Here is a 27,949-nt window from a genome sequence, read left to right as displayed (position 1 = left end):
GAGCCTAAATTAGTGTCTCAATTTTGTAAGCTATTAGTCTGGCATTACATGCCTCAACTTAGCATTGCACTGCAGGTTTTTGCCATTTGGAGGAAACCATAGGTATTAAATTAAACATTCTTTATTCTTCTTGCTTTATAAAAAGATCTAGGAACAAGAGAATTACACAAATTTAAGGACAATGAAATGGAAACAGGTAGTAAGACAGATAGATGACCAATAAACCTAAGCTTTAGGAATGTTGTTCTGTGGTTTAGTATACCAGACCAGACAGCACAAAAAGGAGCAATTTACACTGGCTTCTGGCAAAGCCAAGAAAAGTTCTCAGATCAGGTCAATCTTGCAGATTACACCACACTCTTGATTACTGGTCTTTGGCAAGGTACAAAAATATATATCTCCCATTTTAATACATAGCAGACAATGAATTACAACGTCCTCAGCAAGGCAGTTTCCCCCCTGCAAACAGACTTGGTAGAATTCTGAAATGGCTTCACGTTTCAAATCCCAATGATCTTCATGTTTCAACTCCCACAGCATTCGGCCTGGTTCTCACTGGAGGTTTGCAGGAAGTCCCATAAAGGTAAGATTTGTACCTGAGGTTTGATTCTTCATCAAGCCACATTATGTTTTTTTTCCATTCAAAGTATAATTTAGCTGCCAGACCCTAGGAGACGTGTCAGTGGAAGGAAGAGCTCATTGCAGACTGAGTTCTCATCTTCTTACTATGAGATGGGTTAAACAGGAATGAAAGCTGCCTTCTGCTTCATACATGACACAGTGGCAAAGTAAAAACTACCCATGCTGCAAGTGTCCAGATCACACCAGGAGCAAAGCTAATAATCTCCAGTTGATTTAGGCAATTGCCAGTAGTAATTTCTACGAAATATACAAAGGCAGGCAAATCTCTTCTCAGGGGCCATAATCTGGCCAAGGCAGTAAACCTTGGAAAACAAAGGATCCATAACAAGTTACAAGCAGTTTGCTGTAAGAATAGGGAGAAACAACTGTCTATAAATAAAGGAATAACGAACTGGAGAACCATCGTGTGGACTGGTCTGAGCAGGCGGAGGAGGGAGTTGCCCTGAGGTGCAAGGTTTTGCTTGTTCAGGCAACGCTAGCAAGGCCTCCTCCTGTCTTCGAGGCAGCTTGCATCAAGTCAGCAGCAAAGCAGGCTTTTGGGGGAATTGGCTCCACTCATGAGACCAGTTCGCTAGAGAAGCATGTAGCAGATGGTCATTGCCACTTGTAGATCTTCACCATCTTCTCTGTCAAGGTAGCAAGGAAGCTGTTGCGATTCACCTCGTAAGGGCAGATGTCTAACACGGGAAGGTCAGCTGGAAGTTTCTGCAGCAGGGAGCCACTCCCTGCATCCCAGAGCTATGGGATAAACAGAAAGAGGTTACAGACCACCAGGCACCTTCCTGAGGGGAAACATTGTTCTATGGCTCCAGCTGATACAGGACAGGACAAGAGGACAGGTTATTCAACAAAAGGGGAACTCTCAACTTTACAGGTATTGAGCGTGCCCTATATAGCAAAATTCCTGTCCTACCCTCCTGACTCAAGACAAGCATCTCATCACCACAGCAGATTTTTGAACAGATTCAAAGAAAGCAACTAGCAGGGTAATTCCGGGGACATTCCCTTCTGATGCTACCCATGTTCAAGGAGGAGTAATTGCAGCCCCAGAACTAACAATATGGATTTTCCGACAGTGTTCTGCCCCTTGGAAAATGGGGGGGGGGGGCAAGAAAGCTCAGTTCCCTCATCAGTGTCATGTTATAGAACTGAACCCCAAGGAACGACTCCAGAGACTCAGGTGCATGCAATGGCATTTTCACTAGAACAAGGACTTAAACTCTCTCCCCATCACACCAGGTCTGAGCTCTTGGGAGTCTTAAAAGCAGAGAAAAAACCATTACTAAAGTACTCCACCGCCACTCCCCAAGATTTCAGAATTTTACTTTATTAATTCAAAGGCAGCCACAAGTCCCTAATCCTATACCAAGAACAAAACAGTACCATGGCAGAGTTTGATGCTTCATCACCAGCACACACAAGGATGGTGCCATCATCTTCAGGACTCTGGAAAATGGCATTTTTGGTCAGGAGTTTGCATGTTGGACCCGCAGTAAGAGTCTGAACTGGGCGACATGAACAGACGACATCTTCTGCCCCATCTGTCAGCTGAGTAGAGGTCAGCTCCATCACCACACATCGCAAACAGTTGTGGTTTCTATCTGTAGGGTAAAGATGGAGGTAAAAATAGCTTCCTAGAGAACACAGCTGACATACAAGCAGCTACATAGGAAAGTATCAACATGTACTCAGGTTTCAGTGCAGACCCCACCTAGTCCCACTGAGAGACCATTCCCTGGTCTCATGGTAGCTGCTCTGTGTCTGTGCACTCCCTTGCATGTCTCCCTAAGGCAGGCCTTCTTGGGAGATACAAAGTTCTAGGAGGGAAAGGATCCAGAAGCAAGTGATATATTTCCTTCCCCTGGCAAAGGATCTACATTGCATTTCTGTGGTTACGGTATCCTCACTGCCCCATCAATATAAACATGCTTTAAGAAAAAGGGAGCAGAGAAGAAACACTGCTTTGTTCTTAAGCTATTTCACCATACAGTGTTTTAGGAGTGGGTCAGAAGTCGTTTCTTCTCATCTTTGAATGCCAATGTTTGGTTTAGCAACTTAGGTGCGCAATGCTATACACAACTCCCAGCATCGGAATGACCTTAAGAGCATAATCTCATCTCATCAGGTGCATCAGTGGGAAAGGAGTCATGGGTAACCTGCATAGTCCAACAATCCCCTCCTTCATTCCAAAGCTAAAAGGTTAAATTAAACTTACAACAGCTTTAGGACACGTTTTGGGCAGTTTGAAGATTGAACTACCCTTCAGCATCCCTTCAGTCTCACTCCAGCCCTGCCTATCCCAATATCTGACCAAAGGTGTGTCAATAGCTTCGCAGGTGCAAGGTTTTGCTACCCTCCATGCCCCATCTATCGATTCATGCACATGCTTGACGTGGACTCCTCAAATCAACACACCTAACACACCAAAGAATGTATGATTCTCTATACTGCTAGTCTTTGGTTGTGGAACCGCCTCCTTTCCTCAAAAAGGCATGGTCCATAAACCAACAGATATTTCATAAAGATACAACCATTGCAACACAGACTGCCCCGCCCCTCCAACTAGCAACCTCTAATTTAAATCAGGAAGAGGCAGCCCACTTCTAAGCTGCCTGGATTTATAGCAAGGACAAACTGAATCCAAACCCACTAGGGTTTATAACTGAAACAGCTGCTGAGATTCACCACCCCCATTTGCAGGTGGCAGATTGGGCTGGCCGTTTTGATGGTTTTCAAGATGAGAAGCCTCATTATAAGAACCCTGGGGGGTGGGGAGTAGAGGCATGGTGCCAGCAGAAGCTTGTTCACAAATGCAGCATTTTAAAGAAAAAGTTAATTAAAAGTAACAGGGGAAGATAATAAAGTAGAGCTGCAACCACTGCTAGAGGAGATGGTGTTTCCAGGTAAAAGAAATAACCGCCACCCACCCTCCCAACAAAACAGTGCTTCCACCATCATTTGGGGGGCGGCGGCGAGGAAATGTCCAAACTGAGCAAAAATAGCCCAACCCTAATATCCATGCCATGACAACTTACTGGGTCTGAATGTTGCAAGGCAGTGCCGAGTGTTGGCCTCCGTCTGAAGGTCAATGCAACCTCCGGGCTCTAGAAGGAGGTGGTGAGGCCGGTAGAAGTTGCTGGTCTTCTGTTCCCAAAAGCAGGCTCCTTCTAGCGTCCCAGACACCAGTCCACCATAGGGCAGTGAGGCGGAGGCCATTCGAGGAAGGTACGACACGGACACCACAGGGCACCTGGGCAGGAGACAGGAAGCAGCAAGAACCAGCAATGTCAGACGAGCCCAGTTTCTCCACTCATCTTGTGATGCACATCTTAATTTGGAAGGATTAAAAATCAAAAAATAACTTTGTACTCTCTGACTTCTGGAGACCATAGGATTGGGTTGCACATCACCCACCCCAGCAGCAGCGCAAGGAAAGTTGTCATCAATGCAGGCATCACTGTAAGCATAACTGATTCTCTCCCTGACTTTGCCCTCAGCCTTAACTATTCCCTGTCCCCAAAACTGACTGAAAAATATGGTTATATCAAAAGCGGCGGAGCAATGCTTCAAGGCCTGGAAATGGTTCCCAGACAACAACAACCAGGCTAAGCTACTGTCATTAGCCCCCTTCAATCTCACCAATTTCATCATGGGTCACGGTGGGGAGGAGGTAATGAGAAGAAGTTACTATTTTCCATCCAAATGCCCCCCAAATTATGCTAATAATCCATAGTATGCAAGAGTTTGCGAATTATATGCAACATTTAGATCTGCATATGCTTTAATCATCATTTAAAAGAGTCTATGTTTTCAATTCACATGTTTAGAACGAAACCTAATTTTACAAGGCTAGAGATGTGACAGCCTAGGGGCGGGGGAATAGGAAAAGATGAACATCTTCAGATTATGAAATATTATCTTTTAGAATAATGAATAAAATATTTAAGACAAACCACCCTGAAACCCTAGAACAAGCCAGTTTTGGGAGTGGTTTGTAAACCATCCCAGCCAGCCACCATCGCTAGTGCAGCATGACGACAACTTGCACCCGGTGAGGGTAATTATGCTAATTAGGCAGCCTGCAACTGGCACACACAGAGAGGGGAAATAAGCCACCGGGGCTTATTTTCCCTCCACGATTGTGCGATCTTGCCAACTATATCATATTACAGAAGAAAATATTCATTCTTGACAGTTTCAGTTTTATAGAGAGACTTGTGCTTCTGGGCTTGTTCTGGTTAGATGCTGTAGCAGTCAATTTATGTAGTTCTAATGTTGTTGTTGTTGTTATTATTTACATTTATATCCCGCCTTTTTTCCTCCAAGAAACCCAAGGCGGCATACATAATCCTCCTCCTCTCCATTTTATCCTCACAACAACAACCTTGTGAGGTGGGTTGGGCTGAGAGTCTGTGACTGGCCCAAAGTCACCCAGTGGGTTTCCATGGCCAAGTGGAGACTAGAACCCGGATCTCCAGACTCCCAGTCCAACATTCTAACCACTATTCCACACTGGCTGTTATCCTGCCACTACCACCAGATGCGACATAATAATTGAGTTATCTCACCCGTATTTCTTCTCTCTTTAATTGTTAACTTTGAGGTTTGGGTCTATAGAACTCACTGCCGCAATTTTTAATAAAGTTCTCAATTAGACATTGTCACCAGGAAATACTGCCCCAGCTATAAAAACATTTAACTGCTCTCTCTAAGAAAAAGCCTTCTCTGTCTATAAGAAACTCAGTAGCCTGGTTGCTATGGAGTAGGTATGGGACTTGAAAGCACCACTAGAGACAACCTTTCAAAATGAGCAAAAAATAAAATATTCACTTTGTAAATAATTTCCATTAATGAACAAAATGTCACTCTCCAAATAATAGGTGGAGATTACTAGATTCTTAAATCAAATATGGTTGCTATCCATTCCTAATCTGAATCTTTCCCAGCTAAATAAAATTTCAGAAGCATTTTCTTCAGAACAAATTTTCCTAAACTCCACTCCACAAACAGGAACAAGTTTAGGAAATTCTCTAAACTTCCATAACAAACAGGAACAGATGCTGTGTAACAATCTTCTTCCGTCTTCAGTTCTTCCTGCTTCTTCTGGCTTCTAGGATTCAGATGTTTGAGGGAATACTTGCTGATGTTCCCGCTGGTCCAACATAAAATAGAAACCTAAAATATGTTATATATACTTGCTTTGCTCATAAAACTATCATATTTGGTATATTAAATGTAAATGTATGGTTTATTCAGACAATGATTATAAATTTACTGAGTTTACTTTTAAAAGTTTTAATTTTAATGGTAACTTTATGAGCAAACCAAGCTATACATAATATAATTGATGTTCCTAAAGTAGCTTTCCCCAACATGGTGCTCTCCAGATGTTTTGGATTACAACACCCAGCAATCCTGACCAATGGTCATGCTGTATGGGGCTGATAGGATCTTGTCCAAAACATCTTGATGGCTTGGGAAAGGCTGTCCTAAAGCAACACAATTACATTAGATTTGTAAAGAGTGCTAAAAGAAATGTAGAGCTAATTTCCCTCCAAATTTCTGGTATTTTCCCCCATGCCTTCAGAACATCCAGAAATTTTACATTTCTACACAAGGCTGGAGGAATACCTGGACTTCTGTGGAGCAAGCTCCTGGACATGAGAGCTCGTGTCCCGCAGGTCATACACCAAGACAGAGCCGTTGACCAATCCAGCATAGACATAGTTGGTATCATCAAGGCACCAGCAGCAGCTCCAGATGGGGCGGCCGGCATTGTACGTCTGCACAACGGTGTTTGTCGTCAAGCTGAGAGAAGAGCCAAAGAAATTTGTAACTTAAGAACGTAAGAAGTGCCACACTGGATCAGGCCGAGGGTCCATCTAGTCCAGCACTCTGTTCCCACAGTGGCCGACCAGCTGTCGGCCAGGGAGCAACAAAGCAGGACATGGTGCAACAGCACCCTCCCACCCAGGTTCCCCAGCAGCTGGTGTACAAAGGTATAGTGCCTCTGATACTGGAGGTAGTACATAGCTTCAGGGTTAGTAGCCATTGACAGTCTTCTCCTCCAGGATTTATTAAAATTTATTATTTATTAAAACATTTGTATCCTGCCCTACATCACTACAATCTCAGGGCAGCACATAGATAAAATTATACAATATAAAACAATAAATGTACACAGGATGATAGCCTTCTCCTCCTCCAGGATCAGCACACACCTGCCCTTGGGACCAGGGCTCTCCTCCCCCTGGCCCATGCTACCCAGCAGTTGTGAGGATAAAAGCACAGCTCAGACGAAACGTCTCTGGAGAAACAGGAGTCGCTTCCAGAACAAGACCTCATGCCAATACTTGGGCCATGGGGGGGGAAGCAGTCCCCCCACCCATTATCAGCACTCACCTTGTAAGCTTGAGGGTATGGTCCAAAGCAGCAGACAAGAGTAAACCATCTGCACGGTTGCTGAAGGCCAGGCCCCGGATCTGCTTGCTATGGATGGGGACGTATTGGCTGCTCTTCAAATTGACAGCACTCATCATCTTAATTCCACAGCCTAAGACACAAAGAAAAGGTGGTTAGCAGCAGGAGGCTCGCAATGCAGCTGCTGCAACATCTGTCCTCTAGATCGAATGAGACTACAAACAAAGTCCACTATTTCCACCTACAACGCTCGAGGACATACTTCAGTTTGCAACTCACCAGGAATTAGAGTGCTTTGTGGAGAGGGCTGTGACACCACGAGGCAGCTCAGTGGGTCGCAGTATGCCATAACCCGACAGCTGCCCACCTGAGACACCAGAAAGGCTCTCTCGAAATGGTACTTGTGCTGGCCCTGGCTGGAGGAGAGACAGCCTGGGAAGCAAGAGCGGGAGTTGCTGGGCTGCTGAGAAGAACTACTGCTGCTGTGCCGGGCCATCAGGGCCTTCAACTCCTGGAGAATGGGAAATTGGGGGCGAAGGGGAAAGAGATAGAGGGCATGTGTGAAATCCAGGGTACTGTGGCCTTCCACATGCAGGGACATCTTCAACAGTTAGGACCAGTGGTTTGTTATTTTATCCACAGGGAAAAAAATTACAACAGAAGCCAGAGCTGTTCCAGCATGCAGCAGTTCAATCCTAAATTCACCGTCAACCAACTGCCATTCTTCACTCCACATGCAGTTCCTTGCCTGGGCTAGTATGAATTTCTTCACCTCTGTCTCCTATGAAGACCATTTGTTTCCCCTTCCTATATTGGGGGGTGGGGGGTGGGGGTGCGAGGAGGGAATGCAGTGGCCTTCCCATACTTTGACAGGTGGAAGAATTTACAGTATGCAGGATGGTGTCAAGAATGCTGCTGTTTCAGACAGCTGTTTGGAGGGCTGTCTCTGGTGGTATGTCAGGGAATGCCCTGTGTACATGCTGATTTGGCATTCTTCCTATTACCTAAATCCTGGAATGGGGCAGGATAAGGGGGACTAGGAAGAAGACAGAGTGACATGTATCTTGAGAAGCTCCATCCAGGCACGAGTCTTGTCTTTTCAACTTATATATTTATGTCTTGGAAATGCATCTGTACAGACTTGCAAGCTAGGAACCCCAATTCTGGCCCCATGACTAGGATGTGCACTAACAGTGTAATATTAACATCTTCTCCCCAACCCCACCAATTAACAATCTTTTGACTTGCAAAATCAAATTCTGCTAAGATCAGAAAATCAGAGAGAGGATGTCCTTCCATTCTCCTACGCCCCAGCTAACAGAGTGGAGAATAAGGCACTTTTTCATAAAATTGCATATTCATTTCAGAACGTGGGGAAAAGACAGAGAGCATGTAGAAGGTCCTGGGTGAATAGGCTAAACGTAAACCTACCTGAACTTGCTGCCGAAGTTTACTGCACTCATCTGTCAAGACCTGCAGCTGGAGGCGGCTCTGTGCTGATTCCAGCTCTGCTTTTCTTCGTAGCATTTGCTCCTTTTCTAAAGAGCTGCAGAAGGAAAGACATCAGACCCCATCTTTACCAGCTGAGATTCAGAATCTGCTACCTCAAACAAACCCATCAACCAACTTGGCCTACTGTTCCCTCCCCAATGGCTTGGTTCATTTTACTTTCCCACCTGCCCAAGAGTTATCAGAAACATATTCAAATAATGGTCTCTTGAATGTTTTGAAAGGCACATTTGAACAGCAGCATAGAATCATAGATTAGTCAAGTTGGAAGGGGCCTAGAAGGCCATCAATTCTAACCCCCTGCTCAATGCAGGAATCTACCTTAAAGCATCCCTAACAGATGGCTGTCTAGCTGCCTCTTGAATGCCTTTTTATTCTGTGTGACTACAGGAGATTCAACCCAATATAATACTCGTCTCACTTGATCTTAAGGATATACTAGTTCCCCCCACCCCCAAGTGACAGAACCAGGCAAATCTCAACATAAAGGAATCAAAACCTTCACCTGTAATAGGTGGCTAATAAAAGCATGTCCCTGAGACAAAACTTGATGTTAGATGACAAGATCTACAACTTTCTGTACCTGATTGGCCTGAGTTTCTGAAAGCGCAGCAGACTAAAAGCCTCAATGATAGCTGGCAAAGTCAGATGTTTATTATTTATGTGTTTATTTTATTTTTAATCTGTCCTGCAATGGCTATTCTCTGGGAGGATTATGAACAGTTAAAATAATAAAATACAATACAAATAGTTAATCTTTATTCTGGGTACTATTTCTCCCTTAAAATAGGGGGGAGGATGACAGCATTTACCTTTTCATGTGTTCCTGTTCACTGGTATCCAATGCTTTCAGAGTCCGTGCATAAAGGACTACAATGTCCGAGCGTTTGGCTTTCTTATTGCACTAAAATGGAATAAGGGGGTGAATGTGAGCCAGCTTCTTGGTTACTGAGACCATCTACTGCCTGCTGTTGTTCAGTCTTCTGTGACTGCCGCACATCTAGGTGGTAGACCTGTTGCTTCTGTTTTTTAAAATGACACCTCTGCAGAAGCAGCCGAGAATGTGCACACCAGCCTTCCACAACCTGGGGACTTCCAATTCTCAGCATTCCCCAGTCAGCTATGCTGGGAGTTGTAGTCCCACACATCAAGAGCACACCAGGTTGGGACGGCTGGTGTGCACAATGTTGGCTTGCATACAGCTGCCCACATCTCAAGATGTTCTCCTGTAATACTCCCTAAACATGCAAAAGTGGACATCATGCCCAAGTATGCCCCCAACAAGCCCCCTAGGGGCTTGCTGACCTGATTGAGCCCAGGCAAACCCCACAAGCTAAGGCAACATAGTAGCGACAACAGTCTGCATTCTGGTGTTATCTGCTGCTCTCTCTCACTACTCCAAAAATATTTATCACCAAATATTATTATAAAGTCTCCTAACAAGAACCCTTTTTTAAGAGATATAGAAAACAGAACAAAGAAGAAAATGCCTCAATAAGAATAATTGTACAATCATGAGAAGTTCCCAAACGAAGCTGCCACGATGGCGGTCAATACAGAACTGGGGGAATGGGCATGCACCATCAGCATTGGAGGAGGGGTTCCTGCTCCAAACGCCTCAGCTATAGAAGGTTCCTGAACAAGGCTCTGCGCAGGTGCAGAGCCCATATGGGTGATGCAGAGAGACCACAAAGAAGAACTCTGTTTTATCACCAAATATTATTATAAAGTCTCCTAACAAGAACCATTTGACCAAAGGGCAGAACTACTTCATGGAACCACAGCTTATTACTCCAGTCCCTGGAGCCCAGACTTGAAAAGTCCTGCTCCACTCAGCACTGGCTGAGGCTCTATTCAAGTACTGCAAACAGCATGGGTGCCAAAACTGGGAGAAGGACATCCACAAAACTGGGCAGAGTTCGGAGAATTGCAATGAGAAACAGAACCAGGTCTGCAGAAGGCAAGCCACGAGAGGACCAGACGCAGGAAGATGGCCTGAAAAATAATCGGAGGCGGAGAGGGAAATGTGGAGAGAGAGAGAGAAAATGGAAATAATATGCTGACAGAGGGAACCATTTCTTCCAACAAGAAATGGGCTCCAGTAATTACAGAAAACAAGATTTAGATTAGCCATGAGAGACCAAAAAAGGAAGAGACACCTTTCCAAGATTTGAACAAGCTGAAGTATTTCCTTCTTTAGAAGGCAATGCATCACAGATTATTTTATTTCTTGTCAGGAAGTAACTAGTAAGGTCACACCATCTCATGCTGGTGAAATACACTCCAACACAGAACTGATAGCTGAGAGGTCTGGAGCTGCAGATGTCAGGCAAGAGACATACAAAGTCCCATCCACCACCACCCTTGCCTTAAATCCAATCTTTTTTCACTGAGGGACCCGGTTTTTAGGGAGACAGTCCTCCTCAAGGCATTCAACAGGCTTTTACCTGTGGGCACTTCCCTGCCTGCCCCTTCAGCCACCTCTCAATGCAACTGTAGCCAAAAAGATGCCCACAGCGTAGTGCAGAGAGACGATGCTCCCCAGCATTTGTCCACTCTTCAAAGCAGATGGCACAGGTATCACCACTCTCTTCCTCCTCCTCTAAGGGAACCAGAGGTGCGGCTGGACTGGTTCTCTTTAATGGAGTTGTCTGGAACATGAAACACATGGAAGCAAGGTCAGGCAAATACAACCCTGGTTAACTTAAACCCACTCCAAAGTCCCTCAGTCTTTCCCACCTTCTTCTGCTGGACAGTGGCGCCGCTAGGGTCAGGGTGCTCTGGCTCACCAGAAACAACTCTAGGAGGCTCCATTTGGATTGAGCCAGAGACTGCAAAGGAGAAACAAAGGAATAATTCATACAGCGATGCAGGAGGTAGGTGGGGGGGAAATAGAAGACTTACAGACCAGACTGCATTTAGTGCCACCTAAACATTATAGACTCACTATCAAGTTATTAGAGGAAATGTAGAATGAATGAAGGTATAAAATTAGTTTGTACAACAAACCCAAAGAAGCAGCTTAAAATGCCTGAACCCAAAGCCACTGCTGTTTAAGACAGGAAAGAGCACAGAGATCAGCCTTCTCAACAAGATAGATTTATAAACTTACAAGTATTTAACAAGTGGTATAAAACACTTGGTAGGAATTAGTAAAGAACAATTGGCTACAAATTTGCTTCAGAAAATGATCGGATTTAGTAAGATTTCTGGCAATAAAATAAATCTAGGAAAAATGATCAAATATAAATATGTTAGAAGATAATGTTATGCCCATGTTAGAGATGGCTTTTTTAAAAAATAAAATAAAATAACACTTAGCATTAGAATACACTAGAACGTTTTTAAATAAATGCAAGTCAGAACTCAATACATTTAAATGAAATTTAAAAATCCACAGAATTAAGGCAAAAATTACTCATGTTCCAGAGTAAAAAACTATCCATGAGAATTACAGATTCCACTAAAATCCCCAAGTCATAAAGAGCCAAGTTAGAAAAGAACATACAGACATTGCTACATATGTTAACCACAGCATGAATTCCACTGGCAAAGTCATTTACAGCTTACAGACGTATATGGGAAGGAAGAACTCCATGGCTGTACATAGCTCTTCCAGAACATTTGAGAACTACAAGTTCAATCGCAGTTTTTAAAGCTCAGCTAAAAACTTTTCTTTTTTCTAAAGCTTTTAAAACTTGATTTTGATCTGACTTTTATATTGTTAGTTTTACTCTACCCTGTGCCTGTTTGGTGCATTCTCTTCCCCTCCTTATTGTTTTATTATGATTTTATTAGAATGTAAGCCTATGCGGCAGGGTCTTGCTATTTTATTGTTTTACTCTGTACAGCACCATATACATTGATGGCGCTATATAAATAATAATAATAATCTATAATGAAAAAAGGGAATAAATCAGGCTGGCCAAATGAATTTACCCTTCAGTACTCAGATGACAAGACACCATTCTGAATTTCCTATGTTAGTTTCCCATCTTCTCCAGCAGCCAACACAAACTCCTCCTTCCTACTGATGTATAAACTAGAGTGTCCATTTCCCCCGACATAGAGACACATGTCCAAACATGTATTCGCACACGCAAGCACACATGTACATGCACACGCACACACACACACACTTTAGGACACCCCACCAGAAGCCCACCCAGGGACACCTGCAAATAAGCACAACAAGGAAGAGAAGGGAAGTAGCCAGACGCCCCTCAGTAAAAACTCCATTTACCCCCATGTAAGTAGCATGTAGGTAACTTCCAAGCCCCTTTCTTGCCAGACAAGTTAATCCTGTTGAATCCACATTGCTGGCTAACTGCCAGGACAACACCATAGGTCAGTTCGAAATGACACCAGCCAGTTAAACACAGCCAAGTCCTTAGGACTGCCCCCCCCCGCCACATCGCCAATGGCAGAAGAGCTACAGGTGAAGCACATGGCAATTTCAGCTGCAATTCCCCTTTCTGGCCACTGCTTAAGAGTATATAGGCTGTTGTCCGGCCCTAGGCTGGTGTGACACTGAATTACAGCATGAGCGAGAAGAGTCACCTTATTCTCGAGAGTAAAAGTTTGGAGCCCAACACCTTCTCTGTGATCTTTCGCGAGTGTCTCAATATTGGATTTTGGCACACTCAGATTTGGCATAATTTATGCAACACTATTTTCAAAGTTCGTCCCACCCTGTGTTTGTGCCTTCATCTCCTAAGATGTCTTAGCTTCTGACATTTCCTTCTGCGTCTCTACTATCATCAACCACCAGAGGGCTTCCTCCTGCTCTTTCAGCAGTCCGTCGGCTGGTGGGGGTCTTGTACATCAATCTTCTAGTAAAGGCAACTCCTAAATCTAGTGAAAAATCACTGCTTTTATTCTTACAGCTTTAGGGGCCAATTTTACTCCTATTGGAATGATTGAGAAAACAAAAAGGCATGCACAAGTGCTAAGCATCACAGCAACCCAACAAATAAATGTATTTGCTTACATCAGTCTATAGATGCTTACACCTGAAACTGTTCTTTCCATTTCTTCTGAGAAAGGAACATATGGGGGGGGGGGAATGCAGCATCACTCATTTTCTTTAATATCATTACAAATGGTATCAGGAGTCCACACATGATCAGAACCTCACTTTACAAACATGAATTTTTAAAGTTTTTTTTTCCAGTTGGAATTTTCCTTATGGCACAGCAAAAGTGTATTTCTTCAGCATAGGTATTTTCAGAATTCATACCACTTACTGATCCTGTTTTGGGGATGGGGTGGGAATTTTGAAGCCCATTGCATCCTCAATTGTTTGCATGAAACCTGAACTTTCATCTCAGCAGTTGGCCAGCCTAAACGGCAATTTAATCAAGGGCCTTTAAATGACAGCTTTTGCTAACATGGAAATCTTTGCAAAATGTATTGTTTAGAGTTGCTCTCAGGCATCTTTGGAACTAGCCCTAAGAGCTTAAACCAGACAGTATTTGAGAAACTAACATTTACAGGATTCTAAATGGAATAACATGTTTTTCACCAGCGTATCACAAGCGAATGAATTAGATAACTCTGCTTGGCACACTGAAAAACAAACAAACCAGAAATTTTCCCAGCTTCTTGAAACATCGATAGCAGCATTTTTGGTTTTCAAGATTTGACAGTTGTAAATAATGTAAATAATCATTGTAAATAATGATATAGCAATCTCAGACCACAAATCCAAGACTGAGATCATTCTTTATTATAATAAAACTAAAGGTGACGTGGATGGCTGTGCTTAGATGGTCTCCACAGCACACAAAAGCTGAAGGGCTAACATATTCAAATCTGAAAATTTATTTGTTCTTAATTTCCCTGATGACATACACAGGATTACAATACATTTTCTCTTATTTATCTCATTGTATTTCTATTTTTGGTAATCCATTGCCTGTTTAATGCCTACACAATTTGTAAGATTAACAACTCACAATGGAGTGCACAATCCAAAACACACCTCTCCTAGTGGATGTGAGTCTAGAATTGATCAAATCCTGCATTGAGCCTAGAAACATAGCCAAATTGCCTCGTACATTGACAGAAGCAGCCTCAGACTGTGGGCCCTACCATATAGCTGATATCATGCTCTTGGTGGTTCCCCAAGACCTTTTTATTCACTCAGTATTTTAACACTTAATTTTAACTTAAATTTAAATTTTACTGTTTTAACTCTGTATTTTAATCCTATATCAACTTTGCTGTGTGGTTTTATCCTGGTTGCGCTTTTTATACTGTATTTCGTAATTGTGTTTTAACCTGTTGGGTGTTTTACTGTGGTTTTAATTTTTGTGAACCGCCCAGAGAGCTTCGGCTATTGGGCGGTATAAAAATGTAATAAATAAATAAATAAATAAATAAATAAAAGAAACAGCAGGTATCACCTCTGTGACCAACACAATGGTAGGGAGTTGGACTCGATGGCCTTATAGCCCTCCTTCTAACTCTTTTTATATTGTAGTGCTTTTTATATTGTATTTTGTATTGTATTTTGTATTTGTATTTTTAACTTGTTGGTTGTTTTATGATGGTTTTAATTTTTGTGAACCGCCCAGAGAGCTTCGGCTATTGGGCGGTATAAAAATGTAATAAATAAATAAATAATACATAAATAAATAAATACTATTCTATGAAAACTGGGTTTCAACCTGGTTACGGGACTGAATCAGCCTTGGTCGCCCTGATGGATGACCTTTCTAAAGAGAGGGACAGGGGGAGTGCAACCCTATTCTGCTCGATCTCTCATCAGCTTTTGATACCATTGACCATGATATCCTCCTGGATCGACTCTGTGGGATGGGGATTGGAGGCACTGTGCTACAGTGGCTCCGGTCCTACCTACGGGGTCGTTTTCAGAGAGTAGCACTGGGTGACCAGTCCTCGGCCTCTTGGCAATTGAGCTATGGGGTGCCACAGGGCATCATCTTGTCCCCAATGTTATTTAACAGCTATATGAACTGCTGGGAGTGGTCATTAGGGGATTTGGAGCTAAATGCCATCAATATGCTGATGATACGCAGCTCTATCTCCCTTTGACAACTGAACCAGATTAGGCTGTTCAGGTTCTGGACCGGTGCCTAGACTCAGTAATGGGCTAGATGAGGGCTAATAAACTGAAACTAAATCTTGGAAGCCCTGTGGGTGGGTGGTTCCCAAGTCCGGGAGATAGGCTCATTGCTTGTTCTGGATGGGGATGCACTTCCTCTGAAAGAACAGGTTCGTAGTTTGGGGTACTCTTAGATCCATCTCTGTCACTGGAGGCTTAAGCGGCCCTGGTGGCTTGGAGTGCCTTCACCAGCTTCAGCTGGTTCACCAGTTAGCCTCTCCAGGACAGAGATAGCTTGGCCATGGTGGTACAGGTATTAGTAACCTCAAGAATGGATTACTGCAATGCACTCTATGTGGGGCTGCTCTGGAAGTTGGAGGTAGTACAGAATGCTGCAGCTCAGCTGTTGTTTGGAGCTGCCCCTTTCCAGCATGTAACTCCTTTGCTGAGGGAACTGCACTGGCTGCTTATTCACTACCAGGCCAGGTTTAAGGTTCTTGCACTAGCGTACAAAGCCCTAAACAAGTTGGGACCAGGATACCTGAGAGAGCACCTTCTCCCCTACCAACCCACCAACCTCCCCTACCAACCACTGAGGTCATCCAAGGGCATGCTCTTGGTGGTTCCACATAAACCTATTGTCCAATTAGAGTCCACCAGGGGAAGGGAAGAGCCTTTAGTGTGGTGGCCCCCCTCCTATGGAATCCCCTGCCTCTGGAAGTCAGGCAGGTGCCAACTTTGTATTCCTTTCAGCACCACCTGAAAACATCATTGTTATGAGAAGGCTTCTCTTGATGACCAGGTACAGTACACTTTGCATTTTGCTTCTTTTAAAAACCTACTTTAATGTGTTTTTATTTTATTTTATCTTGTACACTGCTCCGAAATTTTGAATGTGGAGTGGTATATAAATATTGTAAATAAATAATAAATAAATCTCAACAGCAATGTGCTTCATGTAACTATTTCATGTACCCTATTCATTCAGTTGTGAAATGTGATTATGTAGAGACTGCTTGAGAAGTGTGTGCTATAGGGCAACCCTTCTGCTTGGTCTGGAAGCTGCAGTTGGTGCAGAATTAATTAATTATCATAAATTCATATCCCAGTTTGGCTAGAGTCCTCCAACTGGCATACAACATTAATACAACATAACAAATACAGCAGGATTCACACAACCTCAAAAAGCAAAGCTGAACAACACAACCATCTGGACGAAGAGGAAAGACAGATAGCCAGGCCTCAGCGCCAGGAAGAAGCTTATCTACTAAAAGTCCTCGAGTCATCGCAGAGCCAGAGGGAGGTGTGAAAAGGAGGTAATTGCCCAGAGCCGAGGGAGGAGGGGGCCAGGATGAAACAGGAGGGAAAAGGTATATAGTTGGGGGCCCACCCCAAACTCCTTGTCTTGTCTTTGCCAAAAGGATGTGGAAAGAGCTACGTGGGGGAGGGGGGGCAAGGCTCTGTTTGAGTAAGTAGTCACAGCTAAGCTTTTACTATTTTAGTTGTTACTGGGTTTTATGCTATGCATGCTTTCATGATATTTTTAGTTATTCTCCCCATGTAACAACCCTACTCTTAGTCTTAATAAAGTCTTCTACCTCACATGGTGAGCTTCCTTTGTCTTGGTTTAAGTCCGTGCTAAATCCAGTGGTAGCAGGTCGCAGAAGGGCTTGTTCTACCTTTACAGTAACATCTTTCAGAATGAAGAGATCTGGAGATTTCAAAAGCTTTCACTTTTTTGTGTTTTTTTCAGTCAACCTAATAAAGAATTACATTGATATGGATTTTGGAATTAAAAGAGAATTAATAGTTAAGTATTCCCAAATGGTATCCTCTTGTTGTGTACATCTCTTATTAAGCAAGCCTCAAGCAAGACCACAGGGTGAACTGAATTAACGTAGAGTATTTTCCTCTAAATTGTACAGTGGCCCTGCAGGCATGCTAGAGTCTTAACTCCCATCAATCCTAGCCAGCATGGCCAATGGTCAACGATGATGGAAGCTTTAGTCCATCGATATGTACATGACATATGATTAAACACATTACCTGGGTCTATGGTATGCAATGCAGTATGAGGTTTTTCTGAAGTATCAGGCTCTCTTAAAGATGTAGAACCAACACAAACCTCCCAAGCTGGCTGGTCCAGATGTCTCCTCAAGAACTCCTGCTAGCTCCTCTTCCTCCTCCTCTACCTCTGTGGAACTGCTGCTGTTACTCTCAGAGTCACTTAGAACCACAGTCTCATCTGAACTGTTCCCACTGTGGCCTGGTAGATGGTGTGATGCCACTGCTGCTTGGGTCCTGTTGACCTGGAAGTAACTATCAAGCGGTGCTGTGGATCTGAACACGCAAAGTATAGATTTTCATTAGTGTCATGTGAAACAGAACACATAGTATCCACCCATTTCCAAGCCACAGACTCCTGAAAACACACTTCTGCACCCAGGCTGTAATTAAATTAATCATGTTGCTCTGTTTCACTGTTCCTTCAATCGTTTTTTATTGTAGTTGGAAATGTTTTAATGCGGTTTATTTAATATTGTATTTTAAGTATGGTTTTAATATTTACTGTGAACCACTGAGCGATTTTATTTTCACCTTTTCACCCATGCTGTCTCTGGGCTGCATGGAAACCAATTATGCCACTACATTTTGCTGCTCCTTAATAGTTTTACTGTGGTTGCTTTAATGTTATGCTTGTAATGTTTATTTATTTATATTATTGCAATTCTATACCACCCAATAGATGTTGTATCTAAAAGTATTTTAATATTGTGAGCCACTGACGAATTTTACAATATTCAGCGGTATATAAATGCCACAAATAAATATACTGCTAGCTTGAATAGTAAATCTCAAGCAAGCAAGAGCCCAAGAAGGAGAGTGCTCTTGAAGCTCCCAACCAGAACTGCTTTGCAGTACTGAAGAGCATTTTGCCCACATGCCCACCCGCTCAGCAGCAACAGAAAGGTGTACCAGGCTCCTTCCCCTCTTGCTATGGCTAAGCAGATTGCAGTCTGTTTCCGTCTAACAGCACCACTAGGAGGTCGAAAAGGCAAGGTCTGTTTTGTTTTGTTGCAAGACAACAGCACTGTAAGGGGAGGGAAGAGGAAACCTTATACCCCATTCAATTAGGTTAAATGTGTACAACAGCAGATATATTGGGGACATTGCTGCCTGAAAGGGAAAGAAATTGCCGAGGCACCCATGCTGCTCCAAGATACTTTCTGGCTCATTGTGGGGTAGCTGCAAGACAAAAAGTAGAGCATGCAGGACTCAGCTAGGGTTACAGTTTCCTCCCCACAGGAAACCTGACCTAAACTCATGAATTTTGAAGCTCTAAAGAAGAGGATTCCACACTGACAGTATTTCACAATGCTTAATGGAACTAGGGTCTAAAGGTGATATGAGGGTTTCTACTTTATTCTCAGGCTCTGCAGGAAAAGAAGTAAAATCCCAGGACTATATGCCAAAAATATGGGAGGAAAGCACAGGCTATTTTCCCCAAAACTTCCCCTACATTCTTGAATTTAACACACATCCTTTCCCAGAACATTATTTATTTCGGAAAAGCGACTAAGAGGTGGGCAGAGAAAAATTAGGACTACAATCATCAAGTACTGGAAAGCTTTGCCAGAAGCCACCCGGTACTGGGATGACATGTGAGAAGAGAAAGAACAGTTAGAAACAAAGCTGTTAACTAAGTAATTGCAACAGCTTCAAACCTCTTGGGAAAAGCCCCAAAGAAGCCTAGGAGATGGACTTAAATGTTATTACTATAGAAAGAAAGGCCATTTCCAAAACCAGTGCAGACTGAAGCAGAAAAAGGGAAGTCAAAGTAAATATTGTCCTGAGACACAAGCTCCAGAGCCAAGAGATTAGCAATCCGAAACCCCAAGGATTACACCCTCCAGTTTGGAGTGTTAGCATTTAATGTGGTTAGAGTAAAACACCCCAAACCCCTACAATGAGCTTGCCAACTTACAAAAAATGTTTTCTTTTGTATTGTCATAGCCGACTGTAGTGTGATTATTCAACAGCAGCCAGTGGCATATTTCCGCCTTGTCTAAGAGCGAATGCTGCATCTGCTTTGCATGTAGAAAAAGGTTTTATCAAATCAGAGATTGACTTGATATGAACAGATATTGCATGGAGAATCCAGATAAATCTACTACCTTGAATCCAGGTATCTTGTTTTCTTTGTTGAAGACAACATACCTGAGATCCACATGATTGAGAAATTGAAATTTAGGAGTTAGCTACTCCCAGGCAAGATTGAAGTTGCCTTGACAATACCAGATTGCAAAAGACATACCCAGAGAAAAATTTGTAACAGGAAGTATTGTGGTTTCATGCCAAGCTGACAGAAAAGAGGAAGCAAATTCTTGTAATAGGGAAAGTTTTGTCCTGTCCCAGGTAGCATAGAATGGATTGTTTTGACAAGCAAAGGGCTTATCCATAGATATTCACACTAGTGTTCAACGTTCCTTCTCAATTTGCTATGTAGCCAGACAAATCTGTAAACCTCAGAATTTCATGACAGCTGTGGGAGGCCCAGTGGCCAATCCCTCTCATTGCGAAATTGCTTGAAGGAATCTTAATTTCAAAGATATAGCTGTCAAAGAAAAGATGGGGAAGTTGAAAAATAAAGTATGGATATCTTATGATGCTAAGCCACTTGCACCCTGAGATTTAGTTAAGAATTGTGTAACATGTACAGAATTTTCAAAAGCATTAAGAAAACCTAAAGTTGCAAGTCGTTCTTTGAATTTACTAATGCTGTAGAGAGAACCATAGAATCATAGAATCATAGAATAGCAGAGTTGGAAGGGGCCTACAAGGCCATCGAGTCCAACCCCCTGCTCAATGCAGGAATCCACCCTAAAGCATCCCTGACAGATGGTTGTCCAGCTGCCTCTTGAATGCCTCTAGTGTGGGAGAGCCCACAACCTCCCTAGGTAGCTGATTCCATTGTCGTACTGCTCTAACAGTCAGAAAGTTTTTCCTGATGTCCAGCCAGAATCTGGCTTCCTTTAACTTGAGCCCGTTATTCCGTGTCCTGCACTCTGGGAGGATCAAGAGATCCTGGCCCTCCTCTGTGTGACAACCTTTTAAGTATTTGAAGAGTGCTATCATGTCTCCCCTCAATCTTCTCTTCTCCAGGCTAAACATGCCCAGTTCTTTCAGTCTCTCTTCATAGGGCTTTGTTTCTAGATCTCTGATCATCCTGGTTGCCCTCTTCTAAACACGCTCCAGCTTGTCTGCATCCTTCTTGAATTGTGGAGCGCAGAACTGAACGCAATACTCTAGATGAGGCCTAATCAGGGCCGAATAGAGAGGAACCAGTACCTCACGTAATTTGGAAGCTATACTTCTATTAATGCAGCCCAAAATAGCATTGGCCTTTCTTGCAGCCATATCGCACTGTTGGCTCATATTCAGCTTGTGATCTACAACAATTCCAAGATCTTTCTCGTTTGTAGTATTGCTGAGCCAAGTATCCCCCATCTTGTAACTGTGCATTTGGTTTCTATTCCCTAAATGTAGAACTTGGCATTTATCCCTATTAAATTTCATTCTGTTGTTTTCAGCCCAGCACTCCAGCCTATCAAGATCACTTTGAAGTTTGTTTCTGTCTTCCAGGGTATTAGCTATCCCACCCAATTTTGTGTCATCTGCAAATTTGATCAGCATTCCCTGCACCTCCTCGTCCAAATCATTAATAAAAATGTTGAAGAGCACTGGGCCCAGGACTGAGCCCTGCGGCACCCCACTCGTTGCCTCTCCCCAGTTTGAGAAGGTTCCATTGATAAGTACTCTTTGAGTCCGATTCTGTAGCCAACTGTGGATCCACCTAATAGTTGTTCCATCTAGCCCACTTTTAGCTAGTTTGTTAATCAGAATGTCATGTGGTACTTTGTCAAAAGCTTTGCTGAAGTCAAGATATATGACGTCCACAGCATTCCCACAGTCCACAAGGGAGGTTATCCTATCAAAAAATGAGATCAAATTAGTCTGACAGGATTTGTTCCTGACAAATCCATGTTGGCTTCTAGTAATCACTGCATTGATTTCAAGGTGTTTACAGATTGACTTCTTTATAATCTGCTCCAGAATTTTCCCAGGGATGGATGTCAGACTGACTGGTCTGTAGTTCCCAGGTTCCTCCTTTTTGCCCTTTTTGAAGATAGGGACAACGTTAGCCCTCCTCCAGTCGTCCGGCACCTCACCCGTCTTCCATGATTTTGCAAAGATAATAGACAAAGGTTCTGAGAGTTCTTCTGCTAGCTCCTTCATTACTCTTGGATGCAGTTCATCGGGACCTGGAGATTTGAACTCATTCAAGGAAATTAGGTGTTCTTTGACCATTTGTTTATCAATCTCAAACTGCAATCCTGCCCCCTCAACTTCTGCTTCACTTTTTCCAGGGGGGTCATAGACCCGCTTTTGGGAGAAGACCGAGGCAAAGTAGGAATTGAGCACTTCAGCCTTTTCTTTGTCATCTGTTATCAATTTGCCATCCTCATTAAGCAGTTGAACCACCATTTCTTTCCTCTGTCTTTTACTACTCACGTATCTGAAGAAAGCCTTTTTATTGCTTTTAGCATCCCTCGCTAATCTCAGCTCATTCACAGCTTTAGCCTTCCTGACGCCATTTCGGCACTTCTGCGCCACTTGTCTGTACTCTTCTTTTGTAGCCTGGCCTTCCTTCCACTTCCTATATGTATCCCTTTTTGTTTTCAGTTCATCAATAAGCTTTTTGTGGAGCCACATTGGTTTCCTCTGTTGTCTTCTATCTTTTCTCCTTGTTGGAATTGTTTGTAACTGTGCCTTTAAAATTTCATTTTTTAGATACTCCCACCCATCCTGCACTCCTTTTCTCTTTAGGCTCCCTTGCCACGGGACCTTACTTATTATAGTTCTGAGTTTATTAAAATCAGCTTTCCTAAAATCCAGAGTACGTGTATGGCTACGCTCGACTTTTGTCTCCTTCATAATCAAGAATTCAAGTATGACGTGGTCACTTTCCCCCAGAGTTCCCGTAACTGCCACTTTATCCACTAAATCATCCCTATTGGTCAATAACAAGTCAAGGATTGCCGATCCTCTAGTTCCTTCCACCACTTTCTGTAGGAGAAAGTTATCACCCATACATGTCAGGAATTTCTTGGAAGGGCCGCTTTTGGCAGTAATGGTCTCCCAACAGATATCAGGGTAATTGAAGTCCCCCATCACTACTACATCACACTTCCTTGAAACACTGGTAATTTGTTTCTCAAAAGTTTCGTCCTCGTCTTCTCCTTGATTGGGTGGTCGGTAGTAGACTCCGATTATCATATTCTTTTTATTCCTAGCCCCATTTATTTTAATCCAGACGCTCTCGACGGGGCTCCCAATCTCATCCGCCTGTATTTCTGTGCAGGGATAGGTATTTTTAACATATAGTGCAACTCCACCTCCCTTTCTATTTCTTCTGTTCTTTTTGAACAAGTTATATCCTTCAATTGCTATATTCCAGTCATGGGAGTCATCCCACCAAGTTTCAGTTATACCTATCAAGTCGTATTTGCCTTCATGTAATAAGAGTTCAAGTTCATTCTGTTTGTTTCCCATGCTCTGGGCATTAGTATAGAGACATCGAAGACCATGTGTTTTATAGTCTGGCTTTGTTCCTACCTTGTTGCAGACACTATTTTGGGACACTGTTGGAGCTGTTCTCTGTACTGTGGTGCATTGGCCTTCATCCATTGTTGCCTCAAAATTTACGTCTCCCACCCCCATAAGATTCAGTTTAAAGCCCTCCTGATGAAGTTCTTCATGCTGTGGCCGAACTCATTCTTTCCAGCCCTTGTGAGGTGCAACCCATCCCTTGCCAGCAGTCCATGTTCCAAGTAGCGTAGCCCGTGGTCCCAGAATCCAAAACTCTCACGACGGCACCACCTTCGAAGCCAGTCGTTCATCCGGAGTATTTTTCTTTCCCTTTCTAATCCTCTTCCAAGAACCGGGAGGATGGATGAGAAAACTACCTGGGCCCCAAAGTTCTTCAGTTTCCTTCCCAGAACTTCAAAGTCTGAAATGATTTCTTCGTAGCTCTGCTTGGCGACATCATTTGTTCCCACATGGATGAGAAGAAAGGGGTATGTGTCCGTTGTCTTTATGAGCTTCGGTAACCTTTCAGTCACATCTCTAATCTGTGCTCCAGGGAGACAGCACACCTGGCGAGTCCATGGGTCTTCACGACATACTTGGGTTTCAATCCCACGCAGCAGGGAGTCTCCCACAACGACTACTCTTCTCTTCTTCTTGGTTGACCTACCTTCTGTCCCTTGGTCACTGTTGCATGGTGTCTCCTGTACTTCCTCCTCTGCAAACTGTCCTTCAGTCTCATTCTCCAGAAGCTGAAAGCGGTTGCTTAACTCCAATGGCCCCACCGGTGCAGAACGCCCTCTAATTCCTCCTCTCCTAACTGTCACTCTTTTCCAAGGAGTTTCCTCTTCATTGGCTTTCCTCCCCTCAGCATACTCCACTTCTGCTTCAGCTGGCTGTTGTTCTTCAATCTCATGTGCTTCTTGTTGCTGTTGCAGTTCCACCGTTCGGTCTAAGAACTCCTCGACTTCTCTTATTCCTTGGAGGGTGGACACTCGCTGCTCAAGTCCCCTCACTTTTTCTTCCAAAAGTGCCACCAGCTTGCACTTGTTGCAGGTATACGCCATGTTGAGCTCAGGCAGAAACACGAACATTGCACACCCTTTGCAGGTCACCACCTCTAGGGACTCCTTTCCATCCATATTGTCGATTTCTGCTTTGGTTTTTTTCCTTTTTGATTATAGTAGAATTGCCTTTGCTTTGTTGTGTCCTCTCTGAAGGTACACAACTATATGAGGATGTCTTAAGGGAAAGTAATCTTTTGGGGTTTTTTTGCTTTTGTTTGGTGGTGGTTTTGTGGGGTTTTTTTTCTCTTTATGTTTTTCTTTTTTTTTTCCCCCACCTCTTTTTTATTTTTATTTTTTATTTTTTTTTATTATTTTATTTATTTATTATTATTTTTTTTTAAGAGGCCTCCCCCTTGACCTCCCCTGCCGAACTCCCCCTGTCAAACTCCTGTTTGCTCTTCCTGTTCGCCCGCTCCCTGGGAATCTGGCTTACTTTTATAGCTCCTACTTGAGCTGGGCCAGCTGCTCTTCCCTGCTTCTGCTTAGCTCCAAGTCAGCAACCAGAATGAGGTCACTGAAAGGCCAACAACAATCAACAGCAATTAGGCACTGATTGCTGAGACCAACTGACAATCAGGCCACTCCCCCTTCAGCTCCTGCAGCAATTATAAACACCAACCTCTCACTCAGCACTCAGGAGCACATGGCAAGCACACGGCCTCTTTGAATTGGCAGCCTCCTGGGTTTCCTTGAGACTTCTCTTCTTCCCCTTTCCTTGGTCTCCTCTTCCCCTACACTCCCCCTGTCAAACTCCTGTTAGCTCGCTCCCTGGGAATCTGGCTTACTTTTATAGCTCCTACTTGAGCTGGGCCAGCTGCTCTTCCCTGCTTCTGCTTAGCTCCAAGTCAGAAACCAGAAAGAGATTTAAATGCTACCTGACTGTTGCATACACCTTTAGTAGAATGCATTTCCTATAAGGCCTGCAATAGCACGCAACTGCAGAGTCTAATGTAAAATGTCTAATAAGAGAAGCAGGTATTTCTAGCAAAGTAACAATTCATTTATGAGTATTTTTTATTAATTAATTAAATGTGTGCTTCGGTTACAATGCCCTTGTTTACCCTAGCTCAAACTTTGGTGTAAATCATTGGTGTAAATCACTTTCTCAGTTTTTAGCCAAAAGATCAAATTCTACATACTACGTGTCTCCATTTTGAGCCAAGGGATCAATTCTACAGGCTGATGAAACTCGCTACGTGTCTCATCTCAGACCTGAGTAAGATGGAGGGAGTCAGGTTTAAGCCCTTAACCATTTTGTGGTTTAGCGTGTTGTCTGAACTAGGCCTCAGCCCTGATCTTCCTCCACACCCCTTCCACTGCTACCACCACTGGCAGCCTCTCCAACCCTCCCATCACAGGCGCCATCCCCCATAGGAAGCCCCTTCAAACCACAACCATAAGCTCCGCCCCCACAACGCCCCCACCTCCACAGGCAGCCCACTGAACCACAGGCTCCGCCCACCACAGGCAGCTCTGCCCCCGTAATCACCATTCTTTGATACCTGCCACAGTATTTATTATTATTATTATTGACATTTATATACCGCTGAATGTAACAAGCTCTACAGCGTCAAAGACACAGTATTAAAACAGGGCAGCACGGTTACTAACAGGGACTGGCCGACGAGACCACATCACGCCAGTCCTTTTCCAGCTTCATTGGCTGCCAGTCCAGGTCCGGGCTGATTCAAAGTGCTGGTATTAACATTTAAAGCCCTAAACGGCCTGGGGCCAGGCTATCTGAAGGAACGCCTCCTCCCGTATGTACCTGTCTGGACCCTGAGGTCATCCTCAAGGGTCCTTCTCCGTGAGCCCCTGCCAAAGGAAGTGAGGCAGGAGGCTACTAGGAGGAGGGCTTTCTCTGCTGTGGCATCCGGCTATGGAATGAGCTCCCTAAGGAGGTTCGCTTAGCACCTACATTATATGCTTTTAGACACCAGGTGAAGACCTTTTTATTCTCCCAGCATTTTAACAGTTTAGAAATAAATTTTAACTTGGTGTTTTAAATTTGTAATTTTGCATTGCTGCTGTTTTTATCTGGTTGAGCTTTTATATTGTATTTTATATTATGGTTTTCATAGAATCATAGAATAGCAGAGTTGGAAGGGGCCTACAAGGCCATCAAGTCCAACCCCCTGCTCGATGCAGGAATCCACCCTAAAGCATCCCTGACAGATGCTTGTCCAGCTGCCTCTTGAAGGCTTCTAGTGTGGGAGAGCCCACAACATCCCTAGGTAACTGATTCCATTGTCGTACTGCTCTAACAGTCAGGAAGTTTTTCCTGATGTCCAGCCGGAATCCGGCTTCCTTTAACTTGAGCCCGTTATTCCGTGTCCTGCACTCAACAGTTTTATACTGTTGTTTTGTACTTTGATTAGTTTTAAATTTCTGTGAACCGCCCAGAGAGCTCCAGCTATTGGGCGGTATAGAAATGCAATCAATCAATCAATCAATTAAACCACCCCCAGGTTCCCATCCCCTCCCTGGTGCCCCCCGCGACCCCTAAGGCGACCTGGCCGGCGGCCCTCGCGGGGCTGCGGCTTCTCCTCTTGCCCTCTCACCTGGCTCGGGCCGCCCGTTGGGAGGCGGAGGCGGCGCGCGCTCCCTGTTGAGTCCGCGGCGGGTTCCTCCTGGCTCGAGGCGGCCTCCGCGGCTCCCGCTCGCCCACGAAGGCGCCCCATGAGGCGCGGGAAGCGGCCGGCCGAGGCTCCGGCGCCGAGACACCCGCGCCGACCGGGGCCGGCTCTTGAGAACTGGTACTGGCGGCGGCGGCGGCGGCGGCGGCGGCGGCGGCGGCAGGCTGCTGGGGCCCTTGGGCCGCCTGCTGCAGATCCACGTCCATCGCCTCCTGGGCCATCGCGGCCGGGCGCTCCTCCGTCTCCCCTCAAGTGAGGGACCCAGGCGTCCGGGCCTCAGGCCACCGCCACCACAACAGCCTCTGAATCTCCCCGCCGCCGCCGTCGCTCCGCCTCCCGCCCCCATTGGACGCTCGTTCAGTCGCGAACGGCGCGCGCGAAAGCGAGCCTCGCCTCCTATTGGGCGGTGATGTGCCCATCACGCCTTCTCAGTTCCCGGTTGGGGGATGAGATGGGGGAGGGGACGGTCTTAGCTGTAGCGCATGCGCGGCAAGAGCTGGCCTGAGAACGTAGATTTAAACATTCTGTAGACTGACAACTGCAGCGGCTGAACACGGGTCTCCCTGTTTGCTTATGGCAATGGTTTCACACCCGCCCACCGACCCCGCTCCTCTTTCCCAAAGGTCAAAAATGGGAGCTGCTCATGGGGGGAAATGAGAAATTCCAAGGTTTTCTCTTAGCTCCGACTGGGCAGCGGCATGTCTCTCCTCCCCTCTCCCCATTGCACACAATTCATAATAGGAAAATACTTCTTCCAACTCAAATCTTATTACATGTGAAAAATGTGTTTGCTTGTTTCTAAGACATGACCTGTCTGCAAATTTTATTTATTTACCATATATACCACTCCACATCCAAAGATTTCAGAGCGGTGAACAACAGATAGGATAAAAAAATAAAACACCATATTTAATTTTTTAATTTTTTTTATTTTTTTATGGACAGTATTTTATGCACAT

General features: G+C 44.2%; 1 protein-coding gene across 2 annotated transcripts; it reads right to left on the bottom strand.

The window, feature by feature from the left end:
* Positions 1 to 105: 105 nt before the first annotated feature.
* On the bottom strand, positions 106 to 26,942 carry RFWD3 (ring finger and WD repeat domain 3). Of its 2 annotated transcripts, none has more exons than XM_063140956.1 (11): positions 26,916 to 26,942; positions 11,311 to 11,402; positions 11,019 to 11,222; positions 9,384 to 9,475; positions 8,494 to 8,608; positions 7,342 to 7,573; positions 7,045 to 7,195; positions 6,274 to 6,450; positions 3,678 to 3,892; positions 2,026 to 2,243; positions 106 to 1,380 (listed from the first exon to the last, which is right to left on the bottom strand). In XM_063140956.1, exons 2-11 carry the CDS (start codon positions 11,383 to 11,385, stop codon positions 1,237 to 1,239), a joined length of 1,623 nt encoding a protein of 540 aa, XP_062997026.1. In that variant the 5' UTR covers positions 11,386 to 11,402; positions 26,916 to 26,942; the 3' UTR covers positions 106 to 1,236. The 2 variants fall into 2 exon arrangements, with proteins under 2 accessions (XP_062997026.1, XP_062997027.1); XM_063140957.1 differs by lacking the exon at positions 26,916 to 26,942 and adding an exon at positions 17,766 to 17,829 and having other exon boundaries at positions 2,062 to 2,243.
* Between the last annotated feature and the right edge of the window lie 1,007 nt (positions 26,943 to 27,949).

Source organism: Elgaria multicarinata, chromosome 14 (genome assembly GCF_023053635.1).
Source record: "Elgaria multicarinata webbii isolate HBS135686 ecotype San Diego chromosome 14, rElgMul1.1.pri, whole genome shotgun sequence".
NCBI lineage: Eukaryota > Metazoa > Chordata > Lepidosauria > Squamata > Anguidae > Elgaria > Elgaria multicarinata.
The sequence above is the reverse complement of the archived record's forward strand: the minus strand, read 5'-3'. Positions and strand labels throughout refer to the sequence as shown.